General features: G+C 40.8%; 2 protein-coding genes across 2 annotated transcripts in view; one reads left to right on the forward strand and one right to left on the reverse strand.

Moving 5' to 3' along the window:
- LOC115207488 (exocyst complex component 7) overlaps nucleotides 1-6928 on the forward strand; it is a 36745-nt gene extending 29817 nt beyond the window's left edge. Inside the window, exon 20 of the transcript XR_003881018.1 lies at nucleotides 6777-6928. The gene's annotated coding sequence lies outside the window, so the exon portion shown is untranslated. The remainder of the gene's footprint in view (nucleotides 1-6776) is intronic.
- Nucleotides 6929-7786: 858 nt separating this feature from the next.
- Nucleotides 7787-15407, reverse strand: LOC115198627 (5-hydroxytryptamine receptor 3A-like). The gene is made up of 5 exons (XM_029760741.1): nucleotides 15251-15407; nucleotides 10877-10998; nucleotides 10354-10564; nucleotides 9981-10130; nucleotides 7787-8194 (listed from the first exon to the last, which is right to left on the reverse strand). The coding sequence occupies exons 1-5, from the start codon at nucleotides 15405-15407 to the stop codon at nucleotides 7929-7931; spliced, it is 906 nt and encodes a 301-aa protein (XP_029616601.1). The 3' UTR covers nucleotides 7787-7928.
- Nucleotides 15408-25274: the final 9867 nt, after the last annotated feature.

The raw sequence follows: 25274 nt of genomic DNA on the forward strand, positions 1-25274 counted from the left end.
ACATTTACATCATTTAGCAGACGCTCTTATCCAGAGCGACTTACATATACAGGTAACTACCAAAATCAGCTACCTGTAGCGAGGTAAAATTATGTGGCTGTCCAGTACTGATTTGTTTGTGTGTGTGGACGTGTTTAACTATACATGAATAGTAAACAAACAAAAATTTGGCCAACTGGGGACATTTTGTTGTCCCCACGAGATCAAATGCTGTTTCTAGGGGGTTTAGGGTAAAGGTTAGAATTAGGGTTGGGAGCTAGGGTTAGGAGTTAGGTTAAGGTTAGAGTACAGGTTAGGGTTAGAGAAAATAGGATTTTGAATGAGACTGAATTGTGTGGCCCCACAAGGTTAGTTGTAAAAGACTGTGTGTATGTGTGTGCATGCGTAAGTAGAAAAAAACATGCTGACTCACCCTACTTGTAGAGAAACGCCAATGCCATACTCCTGTCTTTCATGACTCTGTCATACATTAAACGCTTTTAGTTTTGGTTGTCTTAGGCTACCTGGCTAAAATGCTTGCTCGCTAGCCTAACTTCCTTTCATGGGCAACGATGTGCCGCTAGTTAACGTTAGCCTACTACAGTACATTAGCTACATATTGAACTTCCATCCTCTCAGGCCAGGGGCACAAAGTATGAATTAATGGTTGTATCAGAATCACCGTTATAATCATTGATCAGTAAGGAGAAATAAGTAAAAGCACAAGTCCAAATCTCTATCTCCATCCAAGGCTAATTTAGGAAAGGGACCATTAATCATTTTTATTTTTTTACTGAGTTTTATGTTATTGTTGTTACCGCTTTGAAAAAAACTGCCAAAAAGCATGGCCCTAATCCTGGGTCAAGTCTCAAATATGGCTGACTTGTAGTGTATGTACAGAATACCCCTGTTGTACAATTCTTCCTTCACTAGATGGCAGTAATGTACTACCACCTCTACTGAAAGGTAACAACTCACACTTGTATGGGGTTAGCTGTTTGAAAATGTAACGTGAGCATAAAGCCCATTTTCCAGTCGTTTTTTGGCTGAAGAGTAAAAAAAAAAGAAGTAAAACACACCAATCCCAGTCCTTATTTCAATGTAGTAAATCTCGCTAATTTGCCCCTGGTTGTGAAATGGAGCCATATTCTTTGACCTATTAGCAACCTCAGTGCTAAAAGGTTCTTGCTGCTCCCATAGGACATCCTAATGTTAAAAGTATATACCGCTGAACGTAGAGACTGGGTTTAAAAGCTCTCGTAGGGTGTTTGACATTACAATTCTGGTGGGTGCTATGCTGACCCAAATGTTCCATGGCCACAATAAAACTAAATAATGAATGTCATGATAATTTTAGTGCCAAGTTGGAGAATAGTTTGCCCCACTATGGCTCTGTACCTACCTACACCTACTCGGTGTCATATTTCTGTTGCTGCTAATGTACACAGATTGAGCCCTAGACTAAAAATCAAGCTCAATGGAGATGATTTATTGAAAGTGCTTTTTTGTCTATGACTAGGCTAAATCTGCGTCAGGGAAACCAGGGCTGTGGTCAGTACGTTTTTACGCTCTGGAACGTTCAGTTGAATGGAAACGGTGCTGTACTGAACGATCAGTAAAAAAACGTATATGGGAGGGGTTGGGTTGGGGAACGCTGTGAGCATGGCCACTGCCCTTTAAATATGTCACTCATTGCTTTAATTCATATTTTGCCGCACCCACCAAACGGGAGCAAACATACCTAAAAGTCTGTTCAAGAACGTACAACAGCATTTTTGAAAAACGTGTCGTTCGGTACAAACCGTTCTACAACATAGCAAACAGAACGCACGTGTTCATTTAAATTGTTTTATTTAACTAGGCAAGTCAGTTAAGAACAAATCATTATTTACAATGACGGCCTACCCCTGCCGCCCTATGGGACTCCCAATCATGGCCAGATGTGATACAGCCTGGATTCGAACCAGGAACTGTAGTGACGCCTCTTGCACTGAGATGCAGTGCCTTAGACCGCTGCCCCACTTGGGAGCCCATGGTTACCCTTTACTCTAGTTGTTTTCTAGACAATCAATCAAATTGTATTTGTGTCATATGCCCGAATAGAACAGGTGTAGACTTTGCAGTGAAATGCCCTACCCAACAATGCAGTTAAAAAGTAAGAAAATTAACAATAGAAAAAAATAAATAAAAGGGCAACAATAAAATAACAATAAGGAGGCTATATACATGGGGTAAAGTTACTATGCATAGATAATAAACAGTGAGTAGCAGCAGTGTAAAAAAAATGGGGGGGGGGGGTGTCAATGTAAATAGTCCGGGTAGCCATTTGATTAGCTGTTCAGCAGTCTTATGGCTTGGGGGTAGAAGATGTTAAGAAGCCTTTTGGACCTAGACTTGGCGCTCCGGTACCGCTTGCCGTGCGGTAGCAGAGAGAACAGTCTATGACTACGGTGGCTGGAGTCTTTGGCAAGTTTTAGGGCCTTCCTCTGACACTGCCTGGTATAGAGGTCCTGGATGGCAGGAAGCTTGGCCCCAGACCGTATGCAGTACATCATTTTGTGTGCATGCTATATGTGTGTGAGTGTATGTAGTGTGTGATGCAGTGAGTGTGTGGGTAGAGTCCAGTGAGTGTGCAAAGAGTCAGACATCTCCTGGTGCAATGTATATAGTATTGCATATTGTTGATTCTGTTTAGCCATTTTACGGTTGTATTTCTCACTTCTTGAGAGTATAGGTTCCTTGTACTACCACTACATTTAACACGTTCTGGTAGAGATACAGCTACACGAAACAAAAATCTAAATGCTACATGTAAAGTGTTGGTCCCATGTTTCGTGAGCTGAAATAAAAGATCCCAGAAATTTTCCATAGGCACAAAAAACATATTTCTTGCAAATTTTATGCACAAATTTGTTTACATTCCTGTTAGTGAGCATTTCTCCTTTGCCAAGTTAAACCATCCACCTGACAGGTGTGTCAAGTCAAGAAGATGATTAAACAGCACGATCATTACAGAGGTGCACCTTGTGCTGGGGACAATAAAAGGCCACTCTAAAACGTGCAGTTTTGTTACACAACACAATGCCACAGATGTCTCAAGATTTGAGGGAGCGTACAATTGGCATGCTGACTGCAGGAATGTCCAGCAGAGCTCTTGCCATAGAATATAATGTTAATTTATCTACCCTAAGCCGTGTCCAACGTTGTTTTAGAGAATTTGGCCGTATGTCCAACCGGCCTCACAACCTCAGACCACGTCCGCCCAGGACCTCCACATCCGGCTTCTTCACCTGCGGGATCGTCTGAGACCAGCCACCTGGACAGCTGATGAAACTGAGGAGTATTTCTGTCTGTAATAAAGCCCTTTTGTGGGGAAAAACTCTTTCTGATTGTCTGGGCCTGGCCCCCCAATGGGTGGGCCTGGCTCCCAAGTGGGTGGGCCTATGTCCTCCCAGGTCCACCCATGGCTGTACTCCTGCCCAGTCATGTGAAATCCATAGATTAGGGCCTAATACATTTATTTCAATTGACTGATTTCCTTATATGAACTGTAACTCAGTCAAATTGTTGCATGTTGCGTTTATATTTTTGTTCAGTATATAATATGACTTGTACTTTATACTTAAAAAAAATCTCTGTCAGTATGACATCTACTGGCTTTTTTGGTACTTCAGTTATCCACAGGTGTCTGATGATCTCTGGCTCCTTGTCTGTTGTTTGTGGAGATGCTCTGAAAACAAAAAGTCAGGATTGAATGCATTGAGTTGCATATTCTACAAGTTACGTTGGCTACTAGGCAGTATGTCTACAATAGGAGCCTTAAAACAGCAATACAGCTACCACTGCAGTGCTGTAATATAATGAAATGTGTGGTTTGAAGCAATTATATTTATTTTCTAGTGCATTTCTTTAATGGAATTTATATCCATTACATCGGTCCAGAAATGAACACACTTACAAACATACGCACCAGGGTCAGGCTTTTCCTGCCTCACCATAAGCTCTCACCATTGACCACACACCCTTCTTTAATGAGCTTCAAAAAGCATTTTGGGGCAGATAGAGGATCCGTTTGGCTTTTTCTATATTGTATTGACAAGATTTGTCAGGCTTTGACACCGCACGCCTACATTGTCCAAGACTTTTATGTGTAAGTGCACCCAGTCATCTGTTTGTTGTTTGTGCCTGTCGGTTTGGGCCTTGGGCTATGAATCTTTATCACTCTACTGCCATAATCATGCAAAGTTGCAGCAAACCTTTCACATTAGTAAATGCCAGTGAGACAGTGTCATGACAATTTATTTAGGTTACAATGGTAGAACATTACTGCCATCTAGTGGATAAAAAACACACTTGACGCAAATTGAAACATTAAATCGATTTAATCAAAGTGCTGTTGAACAAGAGTGAGCAAAATTTAGGATGCGGTGTGATGTGACTTGCATTAATGTGATGACTGTTATTTATCGAATCAACTAACTGTGTTTAATTGTTACCCAATTAAATGAATCATGCAACAATGAACTCATTAGGAATTTGGGGCACCACGGAAGAAGTTGATTATTCACTACTACACAAATTGATTTAATTATTTATTTACAAACTAAATAATAACACAGAATACACATACACACTTACATGAAACAAATGTCCCTAGTGAACTGACAAGATATGACGGCTTGGTACACATATGGAGAGGGAGGGGTAGATAAAGAGTCAAACTTATTGTACATTTGAAACTACCCTCGAAATAATAATAATACTTTGCTCACGAACCACCGCCTGTTGGGTAAGGAATGTAATGTATTTACGTGTAGATGTCTTTGTCGTCTCCCTGAAACCAATCGATCCTTCCATAGGAAGTGGCTCGATGGGTGTAAGTAAGGCTCTCGTCTTCTGTTTTTTCACTCCGTTTTGACTCGGAAATCAAAATAACAAAATGTACACCCCACGGACTGAAAAGGAATTGCAAACCTGATATTGATTTAAAATTTGCCCATTGCATACTTCCATAGTGGTTGGATAAATTATATGTTTCAAATACTGTAGCTGAAACTCTGAGGTGTACCATGTATGTTTTGATATCTACAGTGGTTTGCAAAAGTATTCACCCCCCGTGGCATTTTTCTGATTTTGTTGCCTTACTACCTGGAATTAAAATTGATTTTTGGGGGGGTTGTATCATTTCATTTACACAACATGCCTACCACCTTCAAGATCAAAATATTTTTTATTGTGAAACAAACAAGAAATAAGACAAAAGAAAACAGAAAACTTGAGCGTGCATAACTATTCACCCCTCCCCCCAAAGTCAATACTTTGTAGAGCCGCCATTTGCAGCAATTACAGCTGCAAGTCTCTTGGTGTATGTTGCTATCAGCTTAGCACATCTAGCCACTGGGATTTTTGCCCATTCTTCCAAGGCAAAACTGCTCCAGCTCCTTCAAGTTGGATGGCTTCCACTGGTGTACAGCAATCTTTAAGTCATACCACAGATTCTCAATTGGATTGAGGTCTGGGCTTTGACTAGGCCATTCCAAGACATTTAAATGTTTCCCCTAAAAACAATCGAGTGTTGCTTTAGCAGTATGCTTAGGGTCATTGTCTTGCTGGAAGGTGAACCTCCGTCCCAGTCTCAAATCTCTGGAAGACTGAAACAGGATTCCCTCAAGAATTTCCCTGTATTTAGCACCATCCATCATTCCTTAAATTCTGACCAGTTTCCCAGTCCCTGCTGATGAAAAACATCCCCACAGCATGATGCTGCCACCACCATAATTCACTTTGGGGATGTTGTTCTCAGGGTCATGGGAGGTGTTGGATTAGCGCCAGACATAGCGTTTTCCTTGATGGCCAAAAAGCTCAGTTTTAGTCTCATCTGACCAGAGTACCTTCTTCCATATGTTTGGGGAGTCTCCCACATGCCTTTTGGCAAACAACAAACGTGTTTGTTTATTTTCTTCTTGAAGCAATGGCTTTTTTCTGGCCACTCTTCCGTAAAGCCCAGCTCTGTGGAGTGTACGGCTTAAAGTGGTCCTGTGGACAGATGCTCCAATCTCCGCTGTGGAGCTTTGCAGCTCCTTCAGGGTTATCTTTGGTCTCTTTGTTGCCTCTCTGATTAATGCCCTCCTTGCCTGGTTTGTGTGTTTTGGTGGGCGGCCCTCTTTTGGCAGGTTTGTTGTGGTGTCATATTCTTTCCATTTTTTAATAATGGATTTAATGGTGCTCCGTGGGATGTTCAAAGTTTCATATATTTTTTTATAACCCAACCCTGATCTGTACTTCTCCAGAACTTTGTCCCTGACCTGTTTGGAGAGCTCCTTGGTCTTCATGGGGTGTATATATACTGAGATCATGTGACACTTAGATTGCACACAGGTGGACTTTATTTAACTCATTATGTGACTTCTGAAGGTAATTGGTTGCACCAGATCTTATTTAGGGGCTTCATAGCCATTTCCGTTCTTTATTTTTTTAGAATTTTTTGAAACATGTTATTTTGTTCATTTCACTTCACCAATTTGGACTATTTTGTGTATGTCCATTACATGAAATCCAAATAAAAATTTATTTAAATACAGGTTGTGTTGCAACAAAATAGGAAAAACGCCTAGGGGGATGAATACTTTTCCAATGCACTGTACGTCAAGTATGTTTTTAATTCAGCACTGTTCAATAGTGATGTGCAGTAAGAATTTCATACAGAACGCTGGTACAGTGATATTCCTTTATTATGGTCATCTACCTGTACTTTACACAGATGTGACCATGCTGATTTCTCCAAACACCCTGAGAGATACCACAAATACAGCCCAGCGCAGGTGGAGGAGATGATCGTGAGACTATTTGATATCTCAGCCTGAGGTTGAGAACCTGCTTAGTTAGGAGATAATATAAGGCCTTCACACTGCCTCTATAGGAAATAACACACTGTTAATTTGTTTCCACACTACTAATACTACAGCTACAGTCCACTTTACATGTATTCATTAGAGTTCTAGGGCTCTATTCTGGGGGATTATAGCACTACAGTCCACTTTACATGTATTCATTAGAGTTCTAGGGCTCTATTCTGGGGGATTATAGCACTACAGTTCACTTTACATGTATTCATTAGAGTTCTAAGGTTCTATTCTGGGGGATTATAGCACTACAGTCCCCATTACATGTATTCATTAGAGGTCTAGGGCTCTATTCTGGGGGATTATAGCACTACAGTCCCCATTACATGTATTCATTAGAGGTCTAGGGCTCTATTCTGGGGGATTATAGCACTACAGTCCCCATTACATGTATTCATTAGAGGTCTAGGGCTCTTATCTGGGGGATTATAGCACTACAGTCCCCATTACATGTATTCATTAGAATTCTAATAGCTAAATGCATTATTCCACATATGACTATCTATTTTTAAACATGTTGAAATTTAAAGCTCTAGTGAAAAATACACAAATACATTTATTTCCACACAGAAACTCAAAAGGTAGCTTTTTGCTAGTTCTTGCAAAATTTGTGACGACCAAACCATAGAGAATGTTAGAGACCTCTAGTCTCCAAAAGCCTGTATTAGCATTGGCAGCACCATGGGATATTAACCATTTTGAAGGAAGGACTAAGGAAGGATCACATGATTCCATTCGGGTCATCGGTAGGGATCAGCCAATTAATTATTGTGAGCAAATATTCCATAACTGCATGTGGCAGTAAATCGCCAACCTTAACTTTATACCTGTACACACTACATGTGGCAGTATGCACCCTTTCAGTTTGTTTACCAACTCATTGAAATAGTAGAAGAAGAAAATGGACTACTTCAAAATGGAGATTGCCTCAATGGCACTGCCCGTGCGCTCACAGACGCCATAATGGGAACGATAGAAATGCTTTCTCTATCATTCTTTATGACCACCATTTCTTTAAATATTTTTTGTTAAAAGCAAATAAAGAATTTAATATTCCCAGAATTCTAAATGGTTGATCTCACATGAAGAACCAAAGGACAAATATAAAATGACGACTGCGTAAACAATGAGGACAGTGAGATAGATACAGAAACAGATCAAGTCCACTTTGTTGGCAAAGCGATGGCGTCTCACTTTTGTCTGGTCTTGTGCAGCCATTTTGTTGAGAAACTTCACCACCTTCTGGAGGGCTGTATTCATCTTCTCTTCCTCTGAGGCTTTCAGTTTGATGACAGTAATATCAGATTTGAATACTAGACAAAGTAAGAGAGAGGAAAAAAATTCTAAGTTATTATAAACTAGGTGGTTCGAGCCCTGAATACGGATTGGCTGACTGCCGTGGTATATCAGACCGTATATCACGGGTATGACAAAACATACATTTTTACTGCACTAATTTTGTTGGTAACCAGTTTTATAATAGCAAAAAGGACCTTCTGGGGTTTGTGGTATATGCCCAATATACCACGGGTAAGGGCTGTATCAAGGCACTCTGTGTTGCGTCGTGCTTAAGAACAGCCCTTAGCCATCATATATTGGCAATACAGTATACCACATCCCCTCAGGCCTTATTGCTTAAATATAACACTAAAGCGATAAAAAATGAAGACATTTTTGTAAAAACTATTTGTAATCGTATCCGTTTTATCACAGTTGATTCTTGTAATCGGATTTATTTGTGATCGGAAAACCGATGCTTTAAATGCAGCTAAAGAACATACCTCAATCGCAAATTACTGCGCTGTCACTCAGAGTACATCTCACAATGCATCTGTATGTTCCTTCACTCGTTGACGCATTGTTCAAAGCTAAGAAACTATCCCGACAGCTAAAAATGCACAGGATTTAGTCTGGAATTTAAGATGAATAATATTAAACTCATATCTGTTGTTGACTTGTTAAACTGCCAGTATCAAATGTCTGCCGGTGTTGAATGTTATGGTTAAAGTTTGACGCCATTCTGGGCCGGAAACACACTGATAATGTATCTGTGATCCTGTGTGATTCTATAGCAGCTGATGTTGTCTTTACGGCACCAATAGCCAGGGTTGCTGTGCCTTGTTTAGAGTTCCTACATGATTTAGTGACATTGTTGACAGAACACTTGTTCCTGAAAGTGGTTAAAAGGTTCTTCTCTAGGTAGGTGTATGACACAGGAGGCTGCTGACAGGAGGACGGCTCATGAAAATGGCCGGAACAGAGCTAATGGAATGGAAACCATGTATTTGATACCATTCCACTCATTCTGCTCCAGCCTGTCCTCACCAATTATTAAGGTGCCACCAACCTCCCGTGGTGTACAACTACAACAAGTTAGGAAGTCGGAATTTTCTGAATTTCCTAGTATCGATTAGCACGTGAACCCAGCGTATGTGTGACTGGTGCCGGGGAATGACAGTCAAGAAGTGAGGGAGGGAGAGAGGAGAGATGCGCTTGTTCTAATCCAATTGTGACAGCAGCCTTAACCTATACCCCGCACGTTTCTTTACAGACAATTTAGTTAGGCTATTTACAACGCTTCACACTTTGTGACAGAGAGATGCGTGCTGGCAGCTGAACATTTTCAGATCACAGGTAATTACAAAAAAGACTCGTATCATTATTGCATTTGGAAGTTTCCATATCCGTTACGATATTCGTTTTGTCCGAGTACTTGGCACACCCTTCATTTAAACCATTCATGACATAGTTTTCAGTGACAGATTAAAGATCAAATGTAGTAGCTGGCCAGACCAGCGTACACTCCAGACAAAGGATGGTAACAAGAAAATATTCTGGGAAAGACGTCAACTGCATGCTTTAACTGCAGCTAAAGGGTAAGAATGAAAAGGTTGTGCATTAAAATACAACTTGATTTGTTTATGGTGATGAAAGTAATTTATGGGGTACCCAGTAAAACTGGTTGCAATAACGTCATTATCACATCATGGTCAGGTTATAAATGGTTGTATAAGGATGTTTTGTTAATGTTTTTGGAAACCATGAAAATATATTTTGCTCTGTGGATAACTGAGATGACAGAAGAATGAAAAGGTTTACCCTCTTCATTGTCTGTGTCTTTAAGCAGTGAGTCTTTGGACTTGGAGAGGCTGCAGGGCCAGAGAGTACCACACTTAGCCAGACGTGTGAGCACCATAGACTGCAACGTGCTCAACACCAGGATGACCAAACAGAAACAGAAGTGCTTTCCTATGGAGAACAATGAGAGAGAGAGAGAGAGAGATATTTTGGATGCACTCTATACACACAAACACACACATTGTCATGTTGTGGTGCGGTGAATTTTATATTGTACATTTGTAGTAATAGAGTAATGTAATGTCTTGTATGATGTAATGTTTTATTGATAATCTAGGCTGTTGTGTTTTGTTGTGATGTAACTATTTAAACCCTGTTTAAACAGGACACTCACGGATGATGGGGCTGCACTGGCCTCCTCCAGGCAGTAGGTCGTTGAGGATGATGAGGAACATGATGAAGCTGAGAACCAGTGTAACCTTGAATGAGATACGCTCACCCCCTCCCAGCGGCAGGGCGAAGCTCACCACATCTGCCACAATGATCAGTATACTGGGCAGGACCAGGGACAAAAACGGGTTTTCGGACCGCATTTTCAGCGACACCTGTGAAGACAGATGGGTAGGCAAGAGAGAAAGAGTTTTTGCATCTAAACGTTTGTTTGACATTGAAAGGGAAGAGCATTACACTTCAAAATCAGACTTTGTCAGATGTTTTCAGAAATCTAATGTCCATGAGTCCACATCCTTCACCATCGGTTGTGTACATCTAGCTATGCTAATGTTGATTCAAGCGTATTGTCTTTTTTGAGTGTAATTGTTGTTCAAGCTTCGCCTTATAAAATAGAAAAAGTAAATTGTCTTTACATGTCCCACATAAAAACAATACAGCTGAAATCACCAGGAGCACCCACTAACCCATAGATAGTTGCGATCATCTCTGCCTCCTTTAGCGTTGAGTTCCACTGCCTCGGTTAGCCAGTCCCCGCGGTTTGCGTTATATTTGCTCACTTTCCCAAAGTTCAGGAACATGCCACATCCTGGAAAAGCAGATATTTGATACTAGTTCTCTCACTCAAAGATCATACCATAGTTTATAACAAAAAAAAATGTTTTATATCAACAGGCATTAGGGGTGTAACGATTCACAACATATTTGGTTCAGTTCATTCCATGATTTTTGGCTCTTGGTTCGGTTTTATCTTGGTTCCTAGGAGAGGATGGGGAAAACCTACAGTGGGGAAAAAAAGTATTTAGTCAGCCACCAATTGTGCAAGTTCTCCCACTTAAAAAGATGAGAGAGGCCTGTAATTTTCATCATAGGTACACATCAGCTATGACAGACAAAATTAGAGAAAAAAAATCCAGAAAATCACATTGTAGGATTTTTAATGAATTTATTTGCAAATTATGGTGGAAAATAAGTATTTGGTCACCTACAAACAAGCAAGATTTCTGGCTCTCACAGACCTGTAACTTCTTCTTTAAGAGGCTGCTCTGTCCTCCACTCGTTACCTGTATTAATGGCACCTGTTTGAACTTGTTATCAGTATAAAAGACACCTATCCACAACCTCAAACAGTCACACTCCAAACTCCACTATGGCCAAGACCAAAGAGCTGTCATATGACACCAGAAACAAAATTGTAGACCTGCACCAGGCTGGGAAGACTGAATCTGCAATAGGTAAGCAGCTTAGTTTGAAGAAATCAACTGTGGGAGCAATTATTAGGAAATGGAAGACATACAAGACCACTGATAATCTCCCTCGATCTGGGGCTCCACGCAAGATCTCACCCCGTGGGGTCAAAATGATCACAAGAACGGTGAGCAAAAATCCCAGAACCACACGGGGGGACCTAGTGAATGACCTGCAGAGAGCTGGGACCAAAGTAACAAAGCCTACCATCAGTAACACACTACGCCGCCAGGGACTCAAATCCTGCAGTGCCAGACGTGTCCCCCTGCTTAAGCCAGTACATGTCCAGGCCCGTCTGAAGTTTGCTAGAGAGCATTTGGATGATCCAGAAGAGGATTGGGAGAATGTCATATGGTCAGATGAAACCAAAATAGAACGTTTTGGTGAAAACTCAACTCGTCGTGTTTGGAGGACAAAGAATGCTGAGTTGCATCCAAAGAACACCATACCTACTGTGAAGCATGGGGGTGGAAACATCATGCTTTGTGGCTGTTTTTCTGCAAAGGGACCAGGACAACTGATTCGTGTAAAGAAAAGAATGAATGGGGCCATGTATCGTGAGATTTTGAGTGAAAACCTCTTTCCATCAGCAAGGGCATTGAAGATGAAACATGGCTGGGTCTTTCAGCATGACAATGATCCCAAACACACCGCCCGGTCAACAAAGGAGTGGCTTCGTAAGAAGCATTTCAAGGTCCTGGAGTGGCCTAGCCAGTCTCTCTCAACCCCATAGAAAATCTTTGGAGGGAGTTGAAAGTCAGTGTTGCCCAGCGACAGCCCCAAAACATCACTGCTCTAGAGGAGATCTGCATGGCGGAATGGGCCAAAATACCAGCAACAGTGTGTGAAAACCTTGTGAAGACTTACAGAAAACGTTTGACCTGTGTCATTGCCAACAAAGGGTATATAACAAAGTATTGAGATAGACTTTTGTTATTGACCAAATACTTATTTTCCACCATAATTTGCAAATAAATTCATTAAAAATCCTACAATGTGATTTTCTGGGTTTTTTTTCTAATTTTGTCTGTCATCGTTGAAGTGTACCTATGATGAAAATTACAGGCCTCTCATCTTTTTAAGTGGGAGAACTTGCACAATTGGTGGCTGACTAAATACTTTTTTCCCCCACTATAAATGGATGGAAAGACCATCACATAAAAAAAAACTATTTGAAATGAGAAATGATTTTGAGTAAAGTAGTCAACATTTTAAACCCTACTCCAGTGGTAGTAGCCTAACTAATATTTCTGAGGGAGCCACTTTGGTGAAACAACATCACTGATAGGTTCATTCTTACAGTGGCTCTGGTATCAAGTTCTAAGGTCATAAATATCAAAGCAATGTTTCTCAAGTTTGTACCAGCTGTCAATCATGGCCCTAAGAAGCTGTTTGATTAATTCTGGCAGGCATTTCATTTGGGAGATAACTTGCAGTAAAGATTGTCCAAGGTTAGTATTATAATTTACAAATTATATATTTTTTATTTTGGAAACTGAGAAAAAACAGCCAAAAATCCAAGGACTGATCCCATCCAACATTTTTGTGAACCATTATATTCACTGTATCCAGCCCACTAATGAGCAAATTATTTGATTTGTTTGAGCTGTGCATGGTAGCAGAGGACAAAGTTTCCAATCTACTATGCTTAATGACGACAAACAAAGCAACTGGGCTGGATAACCTTCCTGCAAGATTCATAAAGGATAGTGCTTGTGTCACTGCTAAAATGATAACGCATACTGTAAACCTTTCTATTAGTAGTGGTACATTTTCCAAGGATCTCAAAACAGCCCAGGTGGTTCCACTCTACAAGAAGAGCAGTAAAACAAATGGCCTGTGTCAATCCTCACCACCTTCCAAAGTTGTTGAGAGATTAGTTTTTAATCAACTTGAGGGATACCTTCTGGAGCACAAACTTCTTTATGAACTCCAATCTGGCTTTAGAACAGCTCATTCCACTGATACTTGACTTATCCACCTATCTGACCAACAGAACACAAGTATGTAATGTTGGTGATGTTCTGTCAGAGGCCAAAGAAATATCATGTGGAGTACCGCAGGGATCAATTTTAGGGCCTCTCTTATTTCTTATACACTTTAATGATATGCCAGATACAGTAAAGTGTAAACTCCTGCTTTATGCTGATGATTCAGCCATACTGGTATCAGGGAAGGGTACAGGTTACATAGAGGAGACCCTGAGTAAGGAATTGCATTTTGTTAGAGGTTGGTTGTCTGACAACAAATTGACGCTACATTTGGGAAAAACTGAATCGATTTTGTTTGGAACAAAACGTAGATTGCTTAGGGCTGATAAGATAACGGTAAACTGTGCAGGCAAGGAGGTTGAATCTCAAACAAGTATATCTTATCTTGATGTGTCCCTAGATCAATCCCTTTCTGGAGACCTGATTGCCATTTTAGAAAGAATTTTAGCAGCAAACAAATTGACATTTTTATATTGTAACACTAGATATTTTAACATTAAAGTTAAGAAACTGCTTGTCTCAACATTTGATTCAGTGTCATTTATGCCTGCTCTGCTTGGTATAGTGGGTTATCAAAAAAGCTGAAAAAGAGAATGCAGGTCATGGAAAATAATGTTATCAAGTATATGCTGAATGTCCTCCCTAGGACCCACATAGGGGTACAGGAGTTCTGGGAGGTGGGCTTGTTGCCTTTGGAGTCCAGAGTGGACCAACTTAAACTTAATCACATGTTTGACATCTTAAATGATCGTGCCCCAGGTTACATGAAAAACCACATTGATATGGTCTATAACCAACACAGTTACAATACCAGAGCTAGTGTTATGTCTTGTAAAATCACAATAGTAAACAATACTTTCGAGGAGCACGTTTTTCCATACAGGCATTTGTCTGTGGAATAGCCTTCTCTCAAGCAAATAAAAAGTAAAAATTGCTTTGAAAAGCAGGCAAAATGTTTCATTTGGACAAGGTTGTCTAAGTAAGAGAAACCACTCCACTGCCCCTTGTGGCCCCTACTGCTGGTCAGGTGTATTTATTTGAAGGATCGGTATGATGTGCAATTAATAAATAGATTGTTTTAGTGTGAAATGAATATGGTTGATTTTTAAGGTTAGGGAGAAGGGCAGTGAATAGTGCCACTTTTTTAGGATGTCAATATAAATGAATGTATGGTGGTTTATAATTTTGTCTTGTCTTTTAATCATTATATGTGTTATTGTTTTTACCATTGAGGACCACTTTGGAAACGCGTTTTAATTCATACTTTCAAGTGGTATCCTCTGGGTCCACATTGTACATTTTGCTGTATATGTCTGTTGCCCAAAATAAATTCAATTAATTTTCTTTTTAAAAACACACAAAAAATAATATTTACTGTGTCCAGCCCAAAAATAAAAACTAGACAGTCAGGGAGCATAGAAAATTCTAAAGACGACAAATAAACTGAATTGCATTATATACTGAATTGCAGTAGGCTACACAGATTTTAAAAAATGTTTTAGTTGTTTGTGGTAACATCTTGTTTTTAGAAAGATCTTTGGTAAGTAATTGTGTACAAGAGCGGTTTAGCAGACAGAATGAGGATTGAAATGATGCACTTACCACTAAGTGCCCATACATTGATTCCGATGGCACAGAAATCTGAAGCGAAGGGGTAATTGTACAGATTGACCTCACAGCCCACCACAGTGTTCATGATGACCATGTGCTCTATAGTCCCGTTGCTGTGCACCGTCAAATCCTTGTTGCTGTGCTTCATCGTTGTTTGCACTCTTTAGACATGAGAAGTTGAGGTCAGACAACTGAAGATTGATCTACTGAACTGTCACTCCTAAACATTTGGCCACTCTAAACAGACAACTGAAGATTGATCTACTGAACTGTCACTCCTAAACATTTGGCCACTCTAAACAGACAACTGAAGATTGATCTACTGAACATGTAAAAGTCGGTTTGGCGTCTCTAACTTGAACAGTTCAAGAGTTATTGTTGGTGAGTTTTATTACATGCTTCCTATGGTTCTCATTCAAACCCATGTTCATTTAAACGGTTATAGTTCAGAAAGTATAAATAGTATAACAAATCTGTATAAAAACAATCTAAGTTGGCTCAGTTTGAACATGTCAACACTGGTTGGTGTTGATAGCTTGACTGGTGTAAGAGCAGTCGCAAATTAAAATACTTTCCATTTAACCCTATGGAGCTTTTATGATAATTTATAATGGTTATAGTTCAAAAAGTATAAATGTTATAACAATTCTGAATGCAAGCCCTCTATGTTGGGGGCAGTCTGGACATTTGGAAGTTGGCTTCGTGTTAGTAACTTAAATGGTTTAAGCTCTAGAGTGGGCGGAAGAAATATATAATAACCATGATACCAATAAGACTATGAGATAGATCTAGAAGTGTGCTTTTCCATCACCAAGCCACCTAAAAATAAATGAAACAACATAAGTTATTGTATTCTGTTGTAAGTGGACTCACCCATTAGTCACATGAAGTTCAGGAGTCCAGATTTTGCTGACAGGCAGGACCACCATGTCATGATGATAGACTGATGTGTTCCATGATAAATCAGGATCTTCCCAAGACTAGTATCAAATCAAATCAAATGTTATTTGTCACATGTTCTGAATACAACAAGTGTAGACCTTACCGTGAAATGCTTACTTACGAGCCCTTAACCAACAATGCAGTTCAACAGTTAAGAAAATATTTACTAAATATACTAAAGTAAAAAATAAAATAAAAAGTAACAATAAAATAACAATAATGAGGCTATATGCAGGGGGTACCGGTACCGAGTCAGTGTGCAGGGGTACAGGTTAGTCTAGGTAATTTGTACATGTAGGTAGGGGTGGGGGGTCAATGTAAATAGTCCGGCTGGCCATTTGATTAATTGTTCAGCAGTCTTATGGCTTAGGGGAAGAATCATAGTCATGAGAAGTATTACAAAATGTCACATTTACTTGAATGTCTCCCTTGATTTTTGATGTGTACTTACCAGTATGACTTGCAGACGACTCTCGAAGCGGAGGTTTTTTGTGTCCTATTAGGAAGAGAATAATTCCTCATCACATAATGATATAACTGTCAATAGGTTCTCTCTGAAACTCATCACATTGTACAAAACTCAATTAAAAGGAACAGAAAGTGACTTACGACAGACAGAGTTTCGTACACTATTAACGGCACACTGATATTTGAGATGCATGATGGAGACTGTGGCTGACTAAGAGCTTCTTTCGCAATCAGCATGCTGGCCAGACATCGACGGGTCGTACAGGATGGTGTGGTTGCACTGGATGAAGTGGCTGTGTTGGATGGTTGGTTTGCACTGGCTGTGTCGAATGGTTGGTCTACACTGGCTGTATTGGATGCATTGCCTGGAGTCATTTCACTGGCTAAAATGGCTGCATTGGATGGAGGGTCTGCTGCAGACACTGTGGAACCAGAGACAGGTATATCATTTCAGAATAATACATTGGATTTATATAGCGATTTTCTAGGAACCAACGATGCCTTCCAATAGTTCAACAACACAGTACAAGAAATGACCAACTTAACCTAAATGTAATGGGATAAGGTTGTTGCATGCCTTCATAGTAGTGACTCAATATCTGTCAAAAGTGACCTGATACTCTATCGCTAGTCCATTATCGCCCCAATACACTACATGACCAAAAGTATGTGGACATTTCATGAAGCTCCCGACAAACAGTTATTGTGCTGATGTTGCTTCTGGAGGCAGATTGGTGTTGCAACCGAGGACAGACAATTTTTAGACGCTACACGCTTCAGCACTAGGGGGTCTGGTTCTGTGTGCTTGTGTGGCTTAACACTTCACGGCTGAGCCGTTGTTGCTCCTAGCTGTTTCCACTTTACAATAACAGCACTTACAGTTGACTGGAGCCACATTGAAAGGCACTGAGCTCATCAGTAAGGGCATTCTACTGCCAATGTCTGTCTATGGAGATTGCATGGCTGTGTGCTTGATTTTATACACCTGTCAGTAACAGGTGTGGCTGAAATAGCCGGAATACACTAATTTGAAGGGGTGTCCACATACTTTTGTACACACAGCGCATTCGGAAAGTATTCAGACCCTTTCCCTCTTCCCACATTTTGTTATGTTCTCAAATGGATAAAATAAAAAATGTTCCTCATCAATCTACACACAATTCACCATAATGACAAAGTGAAAACAGGTCTTTAGAAATGTTTTCAAATTTATAAAACATAAAAAACAGATACCTTATTTACATAAGTATTCAGGCGCTTCGCTATGAGACTTGAAATTGTGCTCAGGTGCATCCTCTTTCCATTGATCATCCTTGAGATGTTTCTACAACTTGATTGGAGTCAACCTGGGGTAAATTCAATTGATTTGACATGATTTGGAAAGGCACATACCTGGCTATATAAGGTCCCACAGTTGTCAGAGCAAAAACATGTCAGAGCAAAAACCAAGCCATGAGGTCGAAAGAATTGTCCGTAGAGCTCAGAGACAGGGTCGTGTCAAGCACAGATCTGGGGAAGGATAACAAAACATTTCTGCAGCATGGAAGGTCCCCAATAACACAGTGTCCTCCATCATTCTTAAATGGAAGAAGTTTGGAATCATCAAGACTCTTCCTAGAGCTGGCCGCCCGGCGAAACTGAGCAATCGGGGGAGAAGGGCCTTGGTCGGGGAGTTGACCAAGATCCCGATGGTCACTCTGACAGAGTTCCTCTGTGGAGATGAGAGAACCTTCCAGAAGGACAACCATCTCTGCAGGTGGAGTGGCAGATGGAAGCCACTCCTCAGTAAAACGCCCGCTTGGAGTTTGCCAAAAGGCACCTAAAGGATTCTCAGACCATGAGAAACAAGATTCCCCTGTCTGATGAAACCAAGATTGAACTCTTTGGCCTGAATGCCAAGCGTCGTGTCTGGAGGAAACCTAGCACCATTCCTATGGTGAAGCATGGTGGTGGCAGCATCATGCTGTGGGGATGTTTTCCAGTGGCATGGACTGGGAGACTAGTCAGGCTGGAGGGAAAGATGAACGAATCAAAGTACAGAGAGATCCTTGATGAAAACCTGCTCCAGAGCTTTCAGGACCTTAGACTGCTGGGGTGAAGGTTCACCTTCCAACAGGACAACGACCCTAAGCACACAGCCAAGACAATGCAGGGGTGGCTTCGGGACAAGCCTCGGACTGTCCTTTAGTGGCCCAGCCAGAGCCCGGACTTGAACCCGATCGAACATATTTGAAGAGACCTGAAAATAGCTGTGCAGTGATGCTCCCCATCCAACCTGACAGAGCTTGAGAGGATCTGCAGAGAACAATGGGAAAAACTCCCCAAATACAGGTGTGCCAAGCTTGTAGCTTCATACCCAAGAAGACTTCAGGCTGTAATGGTTGACAAAGGTGCTTCAACAAAGTACTGAGTAAAGGGTCTGAATACTTATGTAAATGTGATATTTCTTGTTTTTTGGGGGAGGGGGGCAAACATTTCTTAAAACCTGTTTTGGCTTTGTCATTATGGGGTATTGTGTGTAGATTGATGAGGGGAAAACACAATTTCATCAATTTTAGAATAAGGCTGTAACGTAACAAAATGTGGAAAAAGTCAAGGGGTCTGAATACTTTCCGAATGCTAATAGGAAGAATAAAGATGACATTCTTCTGGTGCAATTTGTGTTGTTTTAAGAAGAGTAAAATGGAGCCCAATATCTTACCTGTTTCCAAGAGTAGGGAGAAGAGACAACATTTCAGCATGCTGTGGTCCATGGGTCTCATCCCTGCACGTCCTCCTGTCACAAAGTACACAGTCTTAGTAGAAATGATGACGAGTTTCCTCCAATGAAACTGTTAGAAGGACTGAAAACCTACCTTTTAGCTGCTTAGTGATCACTACTTGCCTTCTACTTTCCTCTCAAGCCAATGCCACACCTGGGCTGACCCTTATAAAGGCTGCTCTGGAACATTTGGTCACAGAAGTCTTCTACGAGAACATGCACACCCCCACAAACTGTCTACATGTTATTATGATATTCGATATTATACAGTGTGTGCTTGGCCATAATCCCCAAATAATGAGTTTTTAAATTAACCTCCCAGGATTCATTTCACCATCCTGTGTAAACAACAACCACAACAGACATGTAATTACTACCTTTGACTGGTCAGAAGCGGATATACGGCCACCTGTCATTAAACCCTATAGATTATTAGGTTTAAAGGCCCAGTGCAGTTAACTTTATTTTCCAGTTTTTTCATGCTATTTCCGCGCTATGAGGTCGAAATAACACTCTAAAATTGAGAAAATATGATAATGCCCTTTTTGTGTAAGAGCTGTTTGAAACAAATGCTTGGAATTTCAGCTGGCTCAGGTGGGGTTTTTGGGCCCACCGCATAAGGTCACAAGGCGATCTGATGATAATAGACCAATGAACAAGAATGTTCATTGTTCATTTGCACATATCTTCCTAGTTCTGGTGCTGGTCCCACTCATAAGCAAGAGATTGTGCAGTGTCTTTGCACTGTCTTCCATCCAAGCAATCACTTTGTCTGATTTGGCTTCGATTTGGTTTTCAGAATAATTATCAGAGAAGTTCAGTCCGAAGTTCCGAACATTTGCATATGCACAGCACACTTCTCATCAGACTGCATTGCAAAACAGGCTAGGTACACACGTGGATTTTGAAATCAGCAGCAGCAGCAACCATTCATGAAGTGTTTAGATACTTATTTTTCGATAATAAGTAAAGGACTTATTTTTCGATTATAAGTAAAGGACATGCTATTCATGAGTTTTAGATAGCTACCATTAGTATTGCTAGCTATTTTTGACTAACGGTTCTACCTGTTGTATGGCAATTGCCATCTTTCTAAAGTACATTTGACGATATGATGATGGCAAAGTTGTTTTCTTACTAATTACTTGTCTACTTTATGTCATTTTTTCCCCGGGCCACTATAGTGTCTCCTCAGCTAGATTGCTAGCTACAGTACGAAAGTCTGTGAGCTAACTAACGGTAGCTAGCTAGCCAGTTGGCTGTTCTTCAAACTTCTGTCAGTCACCCAAAACAGACCAAGGTATCCTACTTGATTTAGCTTGTGTCTTGTCGCTTTAATGCTAATGTTTTCTTTGATGACTGTACAAAGTAAAATGCAAAAATGTACAATGTGAAGAGTATTCATTAGTATTAGAGCTAAAACGAACTGGCATGTGATTGCATTAGTGGATACTAGCCTGTTGGCTATACATCAGTGGAGGCTCCTCAGCGGAGAAAGGGGAGGACCATCCTCCTCAGTGAATTTCATAAAAATGTAAATAGTAAAACATAAAAAGTTATAATTTTTAGATAAAACTATACAAAATATATTCACGTCACCAAATAATTCATTAAAATACATTATTTTGCAATGGAGGTCTACAGTAGACTCAACAGCACTCTATAGGGTAGCACCATGCTGTATATAGATTTTTCTACTGTATTATTGATTGTATGTTTGTTTATTCCATGTGTAACTCTGTGTTGTTGTATGTGTCGATTTGGATAGGGGGGTGCTCTGCTGTTTTGTGAAGTCCACGATCAACTCCTTTGTTTTGTTGATGTTGAGTGAGAGGTTATTTTCCTGACACCACACTCCAAGAGCCCTTATCTCCTCCCTGTAGGCTGTCTCGTTGTTGTTGGTAATCAAGCCTACTACTGTTGTGTTGTCTGCAAACTTGATGATTGAGTTGGAGGCTAGTGTGGCCACGCAGTCATGGGTGAACAGGGAGTACAGGAGGGGGCTGAGCACGCACCCTTGTGGGGCCCCAGTGTTGAGGATCAGTGAAGTGGAGATGTTGTTTCTTACCTTCACCACCTGGATGTGGCCCATCAGGAAGTCCAGGACCCAATTGCACAGGGTGGGGTTGTGACCTAGGGCCTCAAGCTTAATGATGAGCTTGGAGGGTACTATGGTGTTGAATGCTGAGCTATAATCAATGAACAGCATTCTTATATAGGTATTCCTCGTGTCCAGATGGGACAGAGCAGTGTGCGTTGTGATGGCGATTGCATTGTCTGTGGACCTATTGGGAAGGTAAGCAAATTGAAGTGGGACTAGGGTGACATGTAAGGTGGAGGTGATATGATCCTTGACTAGTCTCTCAAAGCACTTCATGATGACAGAAGTGAGTGCTACGGGCGATAGTCATTTGGTTCAGTTAGCTTTGCATTCTTTGGTACAGGAACAATGGGGGCCATCTTGAAGCATGTGGGAACAGCAGACTGGGATAGGGAGAGATTGAATATGTCCGTAAACACACCAGCCAGCTGGTCTGCGCATGCAATGAGGACGCTGCTAGGGATGCCGTCTGGGCCGGCAGCCTTGCGAAGGTTAACACGTTTAAATGTCTCACTCACGTCAGCCACGGAGGAGAGCCCACAGTCCTTGGTAGCGGGCCGCGTCGGTGGCACTGTATTATCCTCAAAGCGGGCAAAGTGCTTTATTTGTCTGGAAATGTGCTTAGTTTGTCTGGAAGCAAGACGTCGGTGTCTGCGACTTGGCTGGTTTTCCTTTTGTTGTCCGTGACTGTCTGTAGACCCTGCTACATACGTCTTGTGTCTGAGCCGTTGAATTGCAACTTCACTTTGTCTCTATACTGACATTTTGCTTGTTTGATTGACTACTCTGTTTGCATTCTACCATATTCCCAGTCACCTTGCCATGGTTAAATGTGGTGGGTCACGCTTTCAGTTTTGCGCGAATGTTGTAATATATCCACGGTTTCTGGTTAGGGTAGGTTTTAATAGTCACAGTGGGTGCAACATCTGCTATACACTTCCTTATAAACTCACTCACTGAATCAGTGTATACGTCGATATTCAGATATTATTCTCTGAGGCTACCCGGGAACATATCCCAGTCCGCGTGATCAAAACAATCTTGAAGAGTGTATTCCGATTGGTCAGACCAGCGTTGAATAGTCCTTAGCACGTGTACTTCCTGTTTGAGTTTCTGCTTATAGGAAGGGAGGAGCAAAATGGAGTCGTGGTCAGATTTGCCCGAAAGGAGGGGCGGGGGCGGGCCTTGTATGCATCGCGGAAGTTAGGGTAACAATGGTCCAGTGTTTTTCCAGTGCTACAGTCGATATGCTGATAGAATTTAGGTAGCCTTTTCCTCAAATTTGCTTTGTTAAAAACCCCAGCTAGAATAAATGCAGCCTCAGGATATAAGGTTTCCAGTTTGCATAAAGTCCAGTGAAGTTCCTTGAGGGCCGTCGTGGTATCAGCTTGAGGGGGGATATACACGGCTGTGACAATAACCAAAGTAAATTCTCTTGGGAGATAATACGGTCGGCATTTGATTGTGAGGAATTCTAGGTCAGGTGAACAAAAGGACTTGAGTTCCTGTATGTTGTTACAATTACACAATGAGTCGTTAATCATGAAACATATGCAGGCAAGATTGTGCAAGGTGGTATTGAATGTGTCAATGTCTGTCACCATGATTTCTCAAATTCTCTCGACCTGTGCACCTACCTTGTAAACGTTCATTTATAGGCTAGGTTGTAGCAACCTCATGGGTATAGGAAAATGTGAGTATCATGTAGTAGCCTAATCCTATTGATGTTACATTGAGCTGGGTGAATGGAAAGTTTACATGCACTTAAGTAGGAGTCCTTAAAACTCGTTTTTCAACCACTACACAAATTTCTTGTTAACAAACTATAGTTTTGGCAAGTCGGTTAGGACATCTACTTTGTGCATGACACAAGTCATTTTACCAACAATTGTGTACAGACAGATTATTTCACTTATAATTCAATGTATCACAATTCCAGTGGGTCAGGAGTTTACATACATTAAGTTGACTATGCCTTTAAACAGCTTGGAAAATTCCAGAAAATGATGTCATGGCTTTAGAAGTTTCTGATAGGCTAATTGACATCATTTGAGTCAATTGGAGGTGTACCTGTGGATGTATTTCAAGGCCTACCTTCAAACTCAGTGCCTCTTTGCTTGACATCATGGGAAAATCAAAAGAAATCACCCAAGACCTCAGAAAAGAAATTGTAGACCTCCACAAGTCTGGTTCATCCTTGGGAGCAATTTCCAAACGCCTGAAGGTACCACGTTCATCTGTACAAACAATAGTACCCTAGTATAAACACCATGGGACCACGCAGCCGTCATACCGCTCTGGAAGGAGACGCGTTCTGTCTCCTAGAGATTAATGTACTTTTGTGCGAAAAGTGCAAATCAATGCCAGAACAACAGCAAAGGACCTTGTGAAGATGCTGGAGGAAACAGGTACAAAAGTATCTTTATCCACAGTAAATCAAGTCCTATATCGACATAACCTGAAAGGCCCTCACATGGAAGAAGCCACTGCTCCAAATCCGCCATAAAAAAGCCAGACTGCGGCTTGCAACTGCACATGGGGACAAAGATCGTACTTTTTGGAGAAATGTCCTCTGGTTTGATGAAACAAAAATATATAATGACAATCGTTATGTTTGGAGGAAAAAACTGGAGGCTTGCAAGCTGAAGAACACCATCCCAACCGTGAAGCATGGGGGTGGTTGCATCATGTTGTGGGGGTGCTTTGCTGCAGGAGAGACTGGTGCACTTCACAAAATAGATGGCATCATGAAGTAGGAAAATGTTGTGGATATATTGAAGGAACATCTCAAGACATCAGTCAGGAAGTTAAATCTTGGTTGCAAATGGGTCTTCCAAATGGACAATGACCCCAAGCATACTTCCAAAGTTGTGGCAAAATGGCTTAAGGACAACAAAGTCAAGGTATTGGAGTGGCCATCACAAAGCCCTGACCTCAATCCTATGGAAAATTTGTGGGCAGAACTGAAAAAGCACGTGCGAGCAAGGAGGCCTACAAACTTGACTCAGTTACACCAGCTCTGTCAGGAGGAATGGGCCAAAATTCACCCACCTTACTGTGGGAAGCTTGTGGAAGGCTACCCGAAACGTTTGACCCAAGTTAAACAATTTAAAGGCAATGCTACCAAATACTAATTGAGTGTATGTAAACTTCTGACCCACTGGAAATGTGATGAAAGAAATAAAAACTGAAATAAATCATTCTCTCTATTATTATTCTGACATTTCACGTTCTTAAAATAAATTGGTGATCCTCACTGACCTAAAACAGGGAATTTTTACTAGGATTAAATGTCAGGAATTGTGAAAAACTGAGTTTAAATGTATTTGGCTAAGGTGTATGTAAACTTCCGACTTCAACTGTATGTATATTATTAATTTGTTTAGGCAGGTTCTAAGAAACATGACTAATAAAAAGTATTTTAAAAAGAACATAATAGCATATTTCGAGTTTAATTAGACCTATGTTACGGGTCTGTACAGCCATGGCTGCGCCATCCAAATAAAATCAATAGTTTGTTATTTTGTTCATTAAACAGACAAGACACACCTACCCGATCACAGTCAACATACACATATTTTATAGTAAGAATATAACAGAATAAAATACTACTTGTATTTTTCCCACACAACTTGTGTCACGGGAAAGTACGTGGAACCGCCATCATATAAAAAAAGTGATATTTTTAAACCGAGCCCATTTTTAAACAATACTCACTCCACTTTGTTAGGGAGCTGGTGTCT

The sequence above is a fragment of the Salmo trutta genome, chromosome 1, assembly GCF_901001165.1.
Source record: "Salmo trutta chromosome 1, fSalTru1.1, whole genome shotgun sequence".
In the NCBI taxonomy this organism is placed as follows: domain Eukaryota; kingdom Metazoa; phylum Chordata; class Actinopteri; order Salmoniformes; family Salmonidae; genus Salmo; species Salmo trutta.